The sequence below is a fragment of the Podarcis erhardii genome, assembly GCF_964252035.2.
Source record: "Podarcis erhardii genome assembly, chromosome: 3".
Lineage (NCBI taxonomy): Eukaryota > Metazoa > Chordata > Lepidosauria > Squamata > Lacertidae > Podarcis > Podarcis erhardii.
In genome coordinates this window covers 52,196,776-52,213,472 of record NC_138507.1, presented here as the reverse complement: position 1 = coordinate 52,213,472, position 16,697 = coordinate 52,196,776, and the positions used below count along the sequence as shown (strand labels likewise).

The 16,697-nt window shown below is 40.1% G+C and overlaps 1 protein-coding gene across 1 annotated transcript in view; it reads left to right on the top strand.

Moving 5' to 3' along the window:
- The window catches only part of CDK19 (cyclin dependent kinase 19), an 85,191-nt gene that overhangs the window by 21,097 nt on the left and 47,397 nt on the right, over positions 1-16,697 (top strand). The window contains 3 exon segments of the mRNA XM_081857191.1: positions 3,958-3,964; positions 3,966-4,018; positions 10,824-10,899. Coding sequence (XP_081713317.1) covers positions 3,958-3,964; positions 3,966-4,018; positions 10,824-10,899 — 136 coding nt within the window.

Genomic DNA, 16,697 nt, shown 5'->3' with positions numbered 1-16,697 from the left:
ATTTCCTTTGGAGCTGATTAATAGGCGCAGCACGCTCTCCCCTATTCGCTCACGAGGAGGCGGCGCCACTTTATTTGCATATTCATGAGCTTATTTATTATTCATGAGCTTTCCCGGGCCCCCCCAATATTTTTTATAAGTCCGCGTCCCTGGCCCACTGCCACGTATAGATTACCTCTTAGAGAGAGTAAGGTCAGCCAAAGTCTTTACCAAGCTTGATCTACGAGGAGCATATAATCTGATAAGGGTCAGAGGAGGGGATGAGTGGAAAACCAGTTTTTGTACTAAGTATGGTGCATTTGAATTCTTGGTAATGCCTTTTGGCTTGCAAAATGGCTCAGAGGTATTTCAAACCTTCATCAATCATGTCTTAGCAGGTATACTGGATCAGTTCTGTGTCTCCTATTTAGATGACCTCTTAATATATAGTGAAAGTATGGAGGAACATGTAAAACATGTCACGCAGGTGTTAGAGAGATTGAGGACCAACAGGTTATATGTGAAGTTAGAAAAGTGTAAGTTCCACACACAAAAGGTGGAGTTCCTGGGATATTGCATTTCCCACGAAGGGGTGCACATGGACCCCAGTAAAGTTCAGGCAGTGGTGGAATGGGAGGCACCTAAAATTAAGAAAGATCTACAGAGGTTTTTAGGATTTGCTAATTTCTATCGTAAATTCATAGGTAATTACTCCAAAATCACAATGCCACTGACTGATTGTCTAAGAGGCAAGGGGCCATTCAGATGGTCTGAGGAAGCACAGAAGGCCTTTGATAAATTAAAGGTGGTGTTTGCTTCAGAAAAATATCTTATGCACTTAGATCCCAGTAAACGTATAAAGGTAGAAACTGACGCCTCTGATTGGGCTATTGGGGCCATTCTGCTGCAACAGGACAAGGGAGGGGACTGGAGACCCTGTGCATTCTACTCTAGAAAATTAAATCAATCAGAACAAAACTACACCATATTTGATAAGGAACTTTCAGCTGTGCATGCTGCCTTTAAAGTGTGGAGACATTTTTTGGAAGGGGCGTCACATCAGGTGGTGGTACAAACAGATCATAAGAATTTAGAGTATTGGAGAATTGCTAGACAGCTAAACCAAAGGCAAATTAGGTGGGCGGAGTTTTTTGCTGGGTTTAATTTTAGGATTGAGTACATACCTGGGCATCAAAACGTTCATGCAGATGCGCTATCGCGCAAACCTGAGTATATGGAAGGGAAGCACCTCCCAAGTTGCGAGAAATGCTGAGATCGGATCAGTGGGGGTGTGCAGCCGTAGTAGTGGACGGCAGGGAATTCCAGCGATTGACAGTAACAGATGAGTTTGCACAAAAGAAAATGGAGAAACTGAGAAAAGGTAGAGGGGAAGAGGAAGGTTGCAAGGAAAAAGGTGGATTGTTGTACAGGAGAGGGGTGCTGTATGTACCTGCAGGTGAACTAAGAGGTAAAGTGTTGAGGCAACATCATGATAACCCGACTGCAGGACATTTTGGTAGAGAAAAGACCCTGTATCAGATCACACGGCAGTTCTGGTGGCCAAAGTTGAGGGAGGAGGTAACGCAATATGTAAGAGGTTGTGAAGTATGTCAACGAGCCAAGGCATCCAGAGCAGCTCCCGCAGGGTTGTTGCAACCTATGCCCACGCCGGGAAGGCCTTGGGATGTGGTGTCTATGGATTTTATAACGGATCTACCGTCATCACATAGGCAAACAGTGATCTTTGTGGTGGTTGACATGCTAACCAAGATGACACATTTCATACCATGTGCCAAAATTCCAACCGCACAGGAAACTGCAAAGATGTTTTTAGATAATATTTTTAGGTTGCATGGTATGCCATCACAAATCCTTTCAGATAGAGGGGCCCAATTTACATCACAATTTTGGAGGAGCTTAATGCAGTTACTAGATGTGGAGCTAAGCCTCACGTCGGCAAGACACCCGCAAACCAATGGGGAAGCTGAAAGAACGAATGCAACACTACAACAATATCTGAGGTTTTATGCTGGTTATCAGCAGAGCGGGTGGTTAGAGAAATTGAGTCTAGCAGAGTTTGCGTATAATAATGCAATGCATGTGTCTACGGGCAGAGCCCCATTTGTGGCAAACTATGGCTTGCACCCAAGGGCATTCCCAAGTCAAGAGGAGCAGTTAGCAGTACCAGCAGCAGAACAAATGATAGAGGAGTTGAGGTGCATTCATGAGATACTGAAAGAGGATTTGGAAGAAGCTAAAGAGGCTTACAAGAGAGCTGCAGACAGGCACCGGTGAGTTGGGGAAGAAATCCAAGTAGGGAGCTGGTTATGGCTATCTAGCAAGGGACTACCAATACGAGGGAGGTGTAAAAAGCTAGAACCAAGGAGATTGGGACCTTTCCAAGTAAAGGCTCAAATTAACCCAGTCGCTTTCAAGCTTCATTTACCTGAAAATATGAGAATACACCCTGTATTTCATAGATCTTTATTGTCAGTGTTTGTACCAGCGCATAAGTATCAAATTTCAAGGGAACCACCTCCTTTTCCCACCATGATGGGGGAAGAGGAGACCGAAGTGGAAGAGATATTAGACTTGAGAATAAGTAGGAGGAAATTACAGTATTTGGTTGCATGGAAAGGGTTAGATGAGTCTGAGAACTCATGGGAACCAGCAGAAAAAATTAAAGTTCCAGAATTGCAGAGAGAATTTCATAGAAAATATCCCCACAAGCCAAAACCCCATAACTGGCATCTTCAAGAAATTTTTGAAGAGACAGATAGCGAGGAAGAGGAGTTCATAGGGTTTGGTCCTTCAGAAACAGAGGAGAGCAAGGAGGAGGAAGGGGGGCTTAGGGGAGGGGGTGATGTCAGGAAAGAGTTGGAAGTTTCCAGTTTCTCAGAGGGAGAAAGCATTCCCCAAGGGGGGGAGGGGAGCAGTGAATCTAATAGAAGAGAACAGGAGGAACAACAGGGAGGGACCGGCTGTTCCCAGGAAAGGCAAGGGTTAAGTTCTAGCTCAGATTCGGAGGAGGGGAGATACAAGCCAGCTCTAGCCAGGAGGTTAGAAAAAAGAGCGGGAAAACAAAGGGAAGGGCGCCTTCGCCATTTTGAGGGTGGCTGGTCATGGAGAAGCAGAGCTCAGAAGGTATCTGAAATAAGTGACTCTGAGGAATAATATTTAAGAACCGTTTATAAGATTGTTTTGTTAATACGCAATAAAAAGTTTTATAAAAGAACAAGAAGTGTTTGTGTGGTGATTTGAAGAGGACAACGACCAGGCCTGACAGCTAGCTTGCTATAAATGGAGAGGATTTTGAATCACCACCCCTCAAATAAAGAGCTTATTAGCTCATGTGTGATAAAAGTAGGATAAGTGAAGATATTCATTTATATTCCATAAAAGGTATATGAAGATCTTATCAGTGCTTACTTTGAAAAAAAACTTTTGAGTAAGTTGTATTTTCAAGGTAGCCATAACTGCTTTTGTGTACTGCATGTAGTTCAGCAATACTGAAGTGGATACAGATGATGTTTTTTTCAGTGAGTTTAAGATGGTTTGAAAGTGCAAGTGATTGCTCATAGTGTTTACTCTCATCCCACTGGTAAGAAGTTTTTTTAGGTTTTTTTTTAAAAAAAACATTTGTTTCAGAGACTTGCAAAATATGTTTAACCAGAAGCAAAAGTTTGGCCAATAAAATGTGTCTATTTGTGGGTATGGTCTGGGAAGTTAAGCCACTCACAAACACTTTCAACTCTCAAATATTTCTGTTTAGTATCAAAGAATAATCTTTACCTGTTTGTTGTTTTAGTGACTCCTGAACTTCCTTGAAAGTCTTGGACTGATAACTATCATGTTTCCAAATGTTGTGCCTATTTATTAAAGAACTGCTCAGTGGATATCTAGGTATTTGGCGCTGTTGAGACGTAAATCTTGTATATCTACATAAATCTCTGCCTTTTACTTCTGCTGTGTCCATAGATTCCATCGGGCTTCGTATATGGACTTCAAGCCTTGGAAGTAGCAGAATATTCAGCAGAAGGTAAAGAGGAGTGTTGCCTTCTAGCGTCATAGTGTGTGCTTGTGTGCGAATGTGCGCTGGGGTAGTTAGTGTTGTACAATCCTTCTAGGGAAAAGGCAAATATAGTCCTGTCGGCTTGGGATCTTAGTTAATAGAACAGTTATGTCAATAGACTGCCTGTTGTTTGAACTTGGTCAAAAGTTCCATCATCAAATGTTCCATGAAATCAAGAATGCCCTTGTGTAAGTCTCAGCTTACCACTGTTTCCCATCATAGGCTCACCTGATAGCAATGGAAGGGCTATACAGTGGTACCTTGGGTTAAGAACTTAATTCGTTCTGGAGGTCCGTTCTTAACCTGAAACTGTTCTTAACCTGAGGTACCAATTTAGCTAATGGGCCTCCTGCTGCTGCCACGCCGTCGCTGCTGCGCAATTTCTGTTCTCATCCTGAAGCAAAGTTCTTAACCCGAGGTACTATTTCTGGGTTAGCGGAGTCTGTAACCTGAAGCGTCTGTAGCTAGAGGTACCACTGTAGAGCCTTTGTCTCCCTCTTCGGTGGGAGTGAGGGAGGTCACTCTCACATGCACACTCTAGCCTCTCAGATAGGACTGGTTATTCCTTTCAACTCTCCTCAGAAGACTTACCCATTCTCCATTCCCAATCTAGGCCACATGGCCTAACTTCCCCTTCTGTCCTTTCACTTAATGTCGGATATCTCTCGACATGAGCATAATGCTCAGGAAGAAGCTTACAGCAAGCAAATACACACACACACACACACACACACACACACAGAGTCTTCACAGGTTTGAAGGGTTCATGTCAGCATTTGCAGCGAAGTACTTTCGTGTGTTGTAGATACAAACACATGTTCTGCTCCCTATCGTTCTGCTGCTTTATGGGAGGGCCGTGGAGGTGGCTGCCACCATTCCATAGAATGCATTTAGTGAGATTCAGTGTGTATGTTTGTGTATTGGTCTTAAGACATAATAAGAGTCTGCTGAATTAGGCCAATGGCCCATCTGCTTCAGCATCCTGTTTTCACAGTGGCCAACCAGATGCTTGTGTGAAGCCCTCAAACAGGACATGAGCTCAACAGTGCACTACCCACCTGCAGTTCTCAGCAACTGGTATTCAGAGGCATAGTGCCTCTGACGGTGGAGGAAGAGCATAGCCATTGTAACTAGCAGCTAGCATCTTTTGGGTGCTATGTTGGCTAGCTTGCCAACTTTCTTGAAAAGTGTTACAGGCCACTTTTCAAGCAGTACAGCATCCACGTGGCCTCTGCCATTTTAAGTAGGTAGGTTGATGATGAGGGTATAGACAGGTGAGAAGCATTCCCTTCTCAAAGGAAAGGCAGCCTGCACATGCTTAGTGGCACCTTGAAAAGATTTCCCCTCAGAAAAGAACTCTGCACATTCTAAGAGACTCTGCTCTAGGTTCCAGAAGCTTTATTCATTGCACTTTTTATGGAAAAGGGGCCACCATATGATGTAACTCGGTGCTCTGGAAGGTTTTTTGGAGGTGTGGATTCTGGAGGCTTCTTCAAAGCAGAACTTTTTTGTAATTGATATACTTCAATGTATGTCTTTTTTTGTTCCAATAAACTAATGCTTTCAATACTTGGCCTCTATTTTACAATATTTGACTGGTCAAATGCCAACTTTATACCAAAATGAATAGGAATGTTGAACCAAATAGAAAGATGTTGTGTTACCTGTACATACTCCATTTAGGCTCATGATTGTAGGTGAAACCAATATGTAATACATTTAATTTAATTTCTTCTTCTGTGTATGTTAAAGTTTTTGTTTATAGTGGAATATGGCTCCTATGAATGAGTTTTTACAAACTCCTGTTGATAATTTATTCTACATGTTTTATAATTTAACTTCAGTTTTATTATATTGTCACCATGCATGAAACAAAACCAGGAGCTGATAACCTTTTTACACGAATAGCATCTTTAATCTCAACAGTTGCTGCTGGCCTGCTAGTGGTTCAGTCACTGCCACTAGAACCTGGCATAGCTAGTTGACTAAACAAAACTAAATAATGGCTGCTAATGGGCTTGGCAGTGCTTGAATCAGGCTTGATTAATTTCTTGTGTAAATAAAATTAAGTAGAGGAAAAAATAATGCACATTATATGTAGGTCAGCACATGGGACAGTTGCCCATGGAATTCATCAAGAGTATATGCAATGAACTAAGCATGTCTGCTTTTCATTTCATAGCTTTCTCAGTAAGTAGGCTTATGCTTCAATTTTTACTGTTCTTCTCCGGGATAAATACTAAAAATTGCATAGGCTTAATCTTATTTCTCTGGGATTTATGTGTAGAACAAATCTTTTGGTGTGATAGTAATTGCTTAGGTATGCATCATCTGTCCTGTCTTGTTGCTGACATTTATTTCTATCCAAATATAAAGGGTGTGAAAGGTAGCTTATTAACTTGTTGGATCACATTATTAATACTGGTATCTCTTATCATTTTGTGATTTCGATTCTCTTCAATTTTCTTCAGAATTTCTGTTGAGTACTATAGCAATTTCTAACATGAGTTGTGTCTAGGGGGAAGACTTTGGTTTCAGGAAGGTGACACTCCCAGTAGGAAACTATTTTAGGATGATGATGCATAGCAAGCGGTTGTAGAACCTTATTATGAATGTGACATATGGTTCATAAAAATCTAAGGGCTGGATATGAGGAGAGGTTCTTCTAGGGAGCCAGCTCTCTGCATCATGACAAGTATCCTTTACACATTAATGTACTTTCCCACCCCTGCCTAAAGAATTCACATGATTTTGTCTACAGTGTGCCGTAAGCAGACAGCACAACTGAGCACGATGTCTCACATCAAGGTGCATGCAAGTAGCTGACTTGCAGTGTGGCTTAAGCAGGCAAGCCAAAGAAAGGCAAAACCAGCTGTAGTGTCGCTAGCTGTCCTGAACTGAGGAATAGATTCCTGAATTCAAATAATAGTAATCAATTGCACTTTCCATATTCTTAAAGCTTGTGCATTTCTTTTTTTATATATAGTGAATTTGGGTTGTGGTGGTGGTATAGAAACTTCAAGGACGAGGCAAGGAACACAGCAGCAGCAAGACACTTGATTGTACCAGCTGCAAACTCTGACAGTTACTTACACAATAATAGCATGAATGACACTGAACCACAACAACCCTTTGTCCTTTGCCAGAGCTGAATATCTTGGGAACACTCCTTGGGTGGGAATGAGTTAACAGAAACCGGCCTGGATCCCTAAACTGCATTTCCATTTCCCAGGATACCACCCTTTTTCAGGGACTACAAATTACACTGGGGTTATAGTATGAGTAAAGTGCTCGTTTCTATATCTGGCCGTGAAATCCAGTCCCACCAAATATATCCTCTGTTGCAGGTTGGGTGGAGAGTCCAAATATGAGTCGGGGGAGCTACACATAAGTAATAGAATGTTTAACAGTCAGATTGTCAACAGGTGAAACTTTTCTTATAATTTAATTTCTGTAACAGAAAAGGCTCAAACATGTTGAATTCCTGTTTGCCACAGAGCTACCTTACAGGTGGTTATCTCATGAGCAAGTCTGCACCCCCCCCCACTTGTCATTTAATTTTTCAAAGTTTTTAAATTTGGCTGTTCCAATGGGCTTCTACCTGGGAAGCTGTAATGTCAAAAGGATTTTGTGGCCCCTTATACCCCCCTCCCCCAATTAAAAATAATTTGCTGGCTTTAGGCAGTACCTATTTTACATTTTAATGAGCAGGCCCTGATAGCTTGAGGAAGGCAGAAGATCAGATTGCATCTGCCCATCTGCCAGGTAGTCAGAGCAACACCTGCTCTGGTTATGCTCCCTGAAGCGTGTCTAGGGCTCAGTAGGTAGGTGGTCCTTAAATTTAAGGATTTCTGATCCAGCAGTCATCTTTGATAATGGAAATGGGAGGAAAGTTTAGCTGATTCTGAGTCTCCTCTGCAACCCCACCCTGACCGGTGTTGCTCTATTTTCTATATAGGAGCCCTCTAGAACAGCATGGGAGGTAGTGAGGGTAGCCAACAGAGGTTGGGAAATGGATGCATGTTGGCTCCCCTCTCCTGTTAGCAGAGGTGTTCACTATGCTGCAAATAGAATGAATCCTCCTATACAAACCACAGGTGTTATTGTGTAAAACATGGGGTATAATAGCTAAAATGAAAATAATTGTGTATAAAAATAAGTTGGTGTTTGACATTGTGGAAGTATTGGGTCCAGTGATGCTATGCTCAGTTTCTCCTCAGTTAAAAAGTGAGCAAAGTTTGGTCAGTGTCTACTGGTTTGGTAGTTTCCTGCTTGCTTCCAAGTATGTATATTCTTCTTTTAGCTGTTCAATGTTTAAATAGGTATTGATAAATAATTTTTTAAAAAAATTTAAGAACATCTTTGGCTTTGTCAGTTGGAAAAGTAAGGGGGAAATAAAAGTTGAAAACTGATCTAGTAAGGAGAGGAAGATTTTTATTAACTAAGCATAAAAGTAGGTATACCAGAGCAAAACAATGCATAAACAAATTAAATGTGCATTTTTAAAGATGAGAAAATAAACATTAATGAAACATGATTATTGCGTAGCAGTGAATTTGAGTATTTAGCGTAAACTTAATAGAAACATAACATTTTACAAATGCTACTGTCCTATGCATATTTGAGGATGATCCTCATTGAACAACCTGGATCATGTACAGGAACACTCAAGCTTTCCATACCTGATGTTGGCAGAAAACGTGCATAAGCAACTGAAGGAAAAACATAAGCTTCCAGCTGGCAAGACAACAGTTTAACTGTCATAACATAACTGTTACCACAGACTATCCAAGTGGAATGCTTTGGTAACTCTGGAGACCACCAGGTAGCTTGAAACATATGCAAACATGTATGTAAGCTCAGACACACAACTCAGATACTGTTGTAACTCCCAACAACTAGTTGGGAATTGTCGAATAATGTATGGAGAACACCAGGAAACCTGATCCAAGTTAACTACATAGAAAACCAGGACTACAATCCTGAGCATGTTTTACTTGAGTTTAACCCATAGAGTTCATTGGGACTGGTTTCAGGTAAGTGTGTATAGGATTGCATCCTTGGTATCCTAAAACCATACTTATTTTCTGAGAGCTGGGTATAAATAATATATCGCTGAAAAAACTAGCATAGCTCAAATTCCTTTTCTGATCAGTATCTGAAAGATAGTTCTGATTTCAAACTTTCATTTTGACCTTCATGGACACCTGAAAATGGAATATGGCATGAATTGGAAGAAGATTCTTCACTCTCTTACACATGTTAGTTTTTTCATTGGTTGTATATGTTTGACAATCATTCATTGGGCTTTATGTCACTTGATGCAGAAGAGGGAAGAATCTGAGGAAAGTGAAGAGCAGTTTGGAGTCTGAAGCTTCCCCATGCAAAGGTCTTAGCTTTACGTTGCAAGAACAATTTGTTGAGTCATATATCTTAACATGCTCTGTATTCAACTTCTGAAAACATTTTCCAGACAAGATTGTTGCTTGTTTAATAGTCCAAAGACAGTCCCTGGAAACTGCTTTTATATAGTAGGCAAGGCTATTTGTTCAACCCAGTATTGTTTTCTCTGTTTTCCAGTTGTTCTCTAGGTTCTTGTGGTTCTTATGCAGAGGTCTTTCCCCATCTCCTGATACCTGATCCTTCTTTAAATGGAGTGCTAACAATATTTGTTTTCAATGCTACTTCCGAAAAGCATTTCACCTATTATTTTCAAAGAAAGAGTATTATATTCTCAGATTCTCAGTTTTTGCAGTAGCATAATTTGGGGGTGGGCAGTTTGGAATCTCCCTCTTCCCTGATGCCTTTGCATCGCTGACTTAGTACGCACCCAACTGAGGAGGCAGATATCGCCCACATAAGCATCACCTTCAAACCCATTAGGAATGGGAGAAGCAGTCTTAAACTTGCAGTATGTGGATTGTTCACTTCCCAGTAGATGTCAAGAATATGGTAAGACCAGCTTCCTCCCTTATCACTTGACAGAGAATCAAACTGTGAATTACATGTGTGGCTAGCATGTCCGAAGAGCTTTAAAATTTAATCCTACTGTACAGTCTCTCTCCTCCAACCCTCTCATATTATTCAGGCATGCAGCCCATCAAGAGGTTTAGCCCTTCTCTCCCCAGCACCAGTTCCAGTGAAAAACACATGCACAAACATTCTCAACCTGCAGTGTGGTGTAAAAAATGATCCTGTTGGTACCAATGGGAGATCTGTTCTGAAGACTAATTACTGCACTGGGAAGCAATGTTCATTTATCACAGATGGGCAGGGAAAGGTTCAACTTCACTTCCATCAGTGCCATGATCCCTGCACCTTGTTGGTGCTAACCCTGTAACTTGTCTAAGGTTTTTGGGTTGAGCTAGCTTGTTTTGTCTGTCTTAGTTGTATTTCCTGGGTGCAGCTATATTTCTGTTTCCCTAGGAGATTCTATCTTGCTGTTGTTGGCTAGTGTAGCTGGGCTGCTTAGATCTTGGGAATTCTCCAGGTTTTCAGGCTATGCTTGGTGCAGCCCTGTGTGCTTTTGTTAAAATACCATATCTTCATCATGTTTTGTTTTTGTTCTGTTTTTGGGTGGTATTTGGAAAACTGCCATTTCAAGAGGAGGTATTTTCACTAGAATATCACATGCCAGATTTATTGTTTTCTGGTTAATAGAAGAACTTTGTCATCCCTGACAAATAAAGACTAGAGATTGATTAGTATATGTGTTCTTTAACTATTTTAAATATAAATAAGCCCTGTACCATTTACTGTTTTCTTTTTCCAGAAAAGATGAAAAGGAGTATGCATTGAAGCAGATTGAAGGTACAGGGATATCCATGTCGGCATGTAGAGAAATAGCAGTAAGTGAATACATTGCTTAAATAAGTTTATAATTAGTGGTGGGTTTAAAAAAAAAACTTTTGTAAAAGTTCAGGTTTAATTATCTGATAAATTTCTTAATTGAAACTTTATTCAAGTTTCAACTATTTTTATAAAGTAGTTTGTTAAATTTAAGATGCAAGCTTTAAATACATCCTGAACAGCCATCTAGTTGGGCAGGCTTTTCCTGGTTCATCAGATTCATAATCCTGCTCCATTATTTCTTGTTATTTTATTGAATGTTTTATGTACATAGATTTTTTCTCCTGTAATCACCTTATTGTGATTTATGATGACTGCCTAGGGATTTTTAAATATTATGTGGGGTGCGTGTGTGCGTATGAAAGTTAAATAAAGAATTTTTTAAAAAGAAACTTTTGCAGAACTTTTGGTACCACTCCAGTTGGGTTTGAAAACAATTTGTAGCTTGGAGCTTCTTGAACTTGTGCCATCATGAGAAGGGATCTTATTTAAATGCTTTGATGTGTAATTAAGAGAGATTACATGGTTTTTGGACTGAGTGTATAAATTGAACACCTCCCTGTTTTGGTAGCTGGAGGTAGTGAAATAACTTTTAAAAAATAAAGGTGTTTTAAAAAGAAATTTGGTGCTTATTACCTTAGGGGTGTATGCATTCATTTTTCAGTAATGAAAAGTTAAATCCGTGAATGCAATCCTCAGCAGTAGTGACTATTTCTGACCTGTATGCCACTGACAAAATATGAAATGGTACACTAGCTGAATATGCCACCAGGTGCGAGACACAGATTCTCTTCCTTTAGTTCCTCCCACTTCTAGGATATTTCTGTCATTCTGCATTTATAGCTCAATCACCTTTTTCTATGAGGGGAATGGATAACCAAGCATGGACCCGTTATTCAACAAATAACAGGAGACCAGGAACCTATTAAAGGCAAGCTCATAAAGCTGAGCCATGCATGTTTATGACTGTGTATACATGTCTTTTTCTCAGAATCATGGACCGCCATTGAGAGACAGTATTCAGACAACAGGCCAGTGCTCAGAAATGGAATGCATAGTTTTATTACAAAGCAAAACATTGATTTAATATGCAGGCTGTTAAGAGCAAAAAAAGCATTGGTTAATCAAGCCATAATATTAGTTCTCCTGAGATGAAGAGGCAGGGACTGAATATGGACATCATTCTTAGCACCAGATTGGAGTATTTGGGGTTGGTTGCAGGGGGGGGGGGCTAGGGCTTTCCCAATTCTGCAGGTGCCTGAAGCCTATTAAGTTACAAAGCTTCTTTGAATGGGACTAGGAAGGGAAGGGTGTAGTGGTGCTCACTTGGATCTTGAACTGATTTAAGTTCAAAACAATAAAAATGGAGGAAGGCAAGGAATACTGTGAAGGAAGCCAAAGCTTCCTTTGTTTCTTAAACTAATCCTCTTTCTGGAGCCACAAAATGGATTATTTGAGAGCATATCCCAAACTGAATACTAGGACCTAACTGAAAGAACTCTCTCGTATGTCAATTTATACTAGGAGAGTTTCACTCCCTACAATTTGACCTAAATGGCCAAGGAGAACAGAGTCTTGATGGGCACCTTGGAGTTGCCCTGGGGTGTATTGAATGAAGTGAAAATATAATTTCTACTCATAACCTCCAGTGAATAATTCACTCCCCCCTTAAAATGTATGAATGATTAGCAGTGGTAGTGCTTTAAGGGTGATGTTTTACTGCAGCTGGCTTTCAACACATGCTCTTGAGTGGTTTGCTAAAGTTATGCATCAAATAATTAGAGTGGCTTCTGTATGTTTGGAGTTCTTGTGCAGTTATGCAAAGCTGGCAAGAAGCATTCCCACTGAAACCAATTGGCATGAATTTAAGATTTCCCCCTGGCTGATCCTAAGATCCATGTGAATTATGAAACAGCCATTCCACCTGCCTCTAGCAGAGGGAGATGGGACTATAGGGCTTCTCCATTGGCTCTACTGGAAAAACACCAACTTTTGTCCCTGCTGCCCTTGAACTCTATCCAATACAGCTGGCTGTTAAAATAATTCTATTACTAAAATCCATTGCCTAAGTTTGCTTTCCCCTCCTTCCTTCCCAATCTCCTTTCCTTTTGAAAGTTTGTTCACTATGCATTTGAATACCTCTGAAGCTAACCAATTTTTGTATGATAGCTTCTGAGATCAAGGTACAGGTTTTCATCTGTATCTGAGTACAATTGAATGTCATTTTGAATCAAAATTGTCGATTGAACCTTTCAAAACCACACTGATTTTTACCACTGATTTCAAAACTGCACTAATTTTTTTGTTTCTTAGTATTTCCGAGCAATGCTGGGAATGAAGTTGCTGTTTATTGATATTTGTAAACCTGTTCTGGAAGCCTTTTTTTCAGCTGAAGAGCAAGCTAAAAACACTTAACAAACAAATCAGATATGGAAATAATCTGTGCAAACTTAATTCAGTCACAGTTTACACAATTAGCATTTTGTAGGGAGAAAAATGAATATTGTATGCTTTACCTTTTGGACTTCTAATCATATTTAGTTATTTGACTCTTAATGTGTTCAGTACGTTGTTAGGTGGCTTAATAGACATCTGCAACTTTTACTTACTCCTATCACATTGCATAGTTTAAGCTCAGATGAAAATATAATGAAGACACATTCTTAAAGTCTGAATATAATTCTTATTTTCTATTCTTTTGCTTTGCTTTTCATAAAATTCTACATGTACATATTGGTTTTTTAAAAAAACAACAACACTCAAGTGTGAGGTTTAGAAGAGATTTTAATATTGCTACAAATCTTCATTGATTTCCTTGTCTAATGTCTGCAGAAGCATTTACACCCATGTAATCAGCAGAGATAAAATATGTTGAAATTATATTGTGCACACTTGCAGACTACTTATCATTTATTCAGCTAGAGCACCACTTCTTTCTTGCAATCATCTAGCTTGCCTGATTTATTAAACTTTTCTGCTACTGTTTTTACTTTCCTGCATTGGTCACTATGATTGGGTGTGGTATATGCCCTATTTCAGAATAAGCAATTGTTAACTTGATGATATTTGTGTGTGGGTTTGACTGCTTCTACCTTTGCACTAAAAATTAGGCATAGGAGGAAATTTGTTTGGTCCACTTTGCAGTGCAGTAACCTGATCTGATGCTCCTGAGCTTGCTTGCTGATTTTAAGTTAAGTGTGCACGGAATGCATACAGCAGGACAAGTGCAGATGAATTGGATGCAGTGGGCACCAGGGGACGCAATGGGATGGAACACAGCTATGATCAAGAGCCAGCAAGACTGAAATAGGATGGAATTAGAGGTTTAGCCCATCCCTATTGAAAAATATGCAGGCTAGTGATTGTGATATTTTACTGCGCCTCCTATCAGTAAAAGTGCCAAACTTATTTATGCTCTTTCTGTGAACCCCATGGAATGAAAGCACAATGCTAATTGTCTCATTTCCTTTACTTGAATCAAAGCATAATCCTTTTTAAAGTCACTTGAAATGCTTTTGTTTAAGAAGAATGCTGTTCATTAATGCCAGAACATTTTCAGATCTTGAAATGAAATTATTTATAGAACAACTGCTTTTCAAAATGCTTGTTATGGAACAAGGGTGTTGCATGACTTGAGCAATTGTAGTAAAAAAGAAAAGCAGCACTTGCCAACAATGCACAAGAAAGTATTTTTAAAAATCAAGGATTCAATAAGCTATAGTTATTGTGTAAAATATCCTAAGGGCATTTTAGTTCCCTTGCTCGGTTTCAGATGTCTGCACACCATTTATCCTAGGCAGTGAATAGCCATTCTTAGTTGGTTAAGTGATTTGTCCTCTTAATTCTGGTTTTGAAGGCGAAACTGGCATCCCAATAGTTCTGCAAGCTATGAGCAGTCAGCATCCAGCCTGTTTGAAGGATCTGGCATTTAGTGATGCTTTTACAATAAATTGTCTTGTACTTCTTGCAACTTTAGAAATTTAAGCAATAAAAATGTAGAGGCCCTTCCCATCTGCCTGTGTGCAAGAGTAGGTTAGAAGATATGTATATTATGGTAGGTGGCTTCAGATTTCTGAGTTAGACAGTGTGGTTTGCTAAGGCTGCACTAGAGGAGCCAGAATAAGTGAATATACGGCTGGGTGCTAGTCAGGGAGAGTTGGCGTTGGTTGTATCAGTTTGTGTTGATCAGAGAGGGAGTTAGTGTTTGTTGATGGTGTTTGTGGTGGACAGCAAGAAGACAGCAGAGGAAGAGGGTCAAGAAGAAAAAGGAAGACCCAAAAGGAAAACAGAGTGGCTTGGTGGCCGAAGACTTATTGGGGTAGCTGAATTACTTGCCTCAGGCTAAAGAGATGAGGGGAAAATATGTATGGTATATCCATCAAAGGTGAAGAAATGAGAGGCAGCTTGGAATTTTAGGCTGTAGTGTCTGGTAGGAAAGCCAGAGGAAGATTCCAGGATAGCACAGTAAAAACAGATCTATGCTCCAAACAATCAGTAGGAGTTGAAACAGAGGTTTTAGTGTTGGTGAGGCTTAACTGGGGTGGAGTAAGTATAAGGGCAACCCAGCAAAGGAGTTTTAATAAGTTAACAGTTTCATCAAACCTGTATTGGTTTTGTAGTGTAAAATAAGCTGTACTGCATATTAAAGTAACCACAAGATTGGGTGCTACATAATCTTGTAATAAATAAACATGAATGTTTGTTTATTATTTATCTTTGTTAAATATAGTAACTATATTCGACTTTGTACCATACCTCCATCCCACAATTATCAGGGATTACTGGAAAGTTAATATGCTAAGGGTGCAAGTGATACTAAATGATGGCAGTCGTATGAAAGTTGGGCTTTGTTAATAAAATAAGTCATGAAATCCCCCCTCCTTTTCTCCACCTAGACCTTGGACCTAAAGGGGAGATTAGTTGAATGATCCCCCAGATCCCCCAGATTTTAAGACCTGCTAAGGAAAAGAGGGTTGTTATTATGTCCTCATATGAAAAGCTACAGAATTCAAGGAGGATGTACTTTCTTTCCCCCCATGACTGTATAAGCTCCGTATTTAAGCTCTGATCCAGCAAAGGCTCCTGCCAGTAAAGGGGGAGAGGTGATTTTAGCTAAATTTCCCTTGCAACCTCTATGCCCTTTGAAGAATAAATTGCTATGGAGATTAGAAGACCCTCCAGAACCTCATGGGAGGTGGTGCTCTATGGGCTGTAGAGTAGGCAAAAATTCCTTCTCGCTGACAAGAGCCTCTGCTGGCCTGGAGCAATAGTTATTTCAAATTGCCAAAACATCAGTATAGGTGCCTTGTGGAGCTAATGAAAGAAGTGTAGGAATTCTTTCAGTTTAATAAGCTGCTGCCATGTGCCGATTGAAAAAGCGGCTGTCTTATCTTCTAAGGGTCTTTTTCATTTCTTGTTAGAGGACTGCATCAAAATAGCCTAGGCAAATAAAAGAGATTATTTGCTCTCTGGCTCACTGTTATAAAAATAGGCTTCTTCAGTTACTCAACTAAAGCTTTATGTCAAATAACAGATTAAAGCAAGAATGAGGAAGCAAGGATGAGGAACCTCCTCCCACTTTTTCCCCTGGAGGGGGGGACACTACACTGGCAGCGGATGAAGCAGAAGCCAGGGGAGGACAGGGCATCCTCTCCTCTCTTTCTCTCATCCTGCCTCTCCTGGATTAAAGCTTGGCACTTTTTTTACTGATACTTGTATTGATTTAGAAATGAACTCTCTTCCTTTCCATATGGCTTGCTTTATCTTTTGTGAGTGAGTCTGTTGCGTCACTGCACTG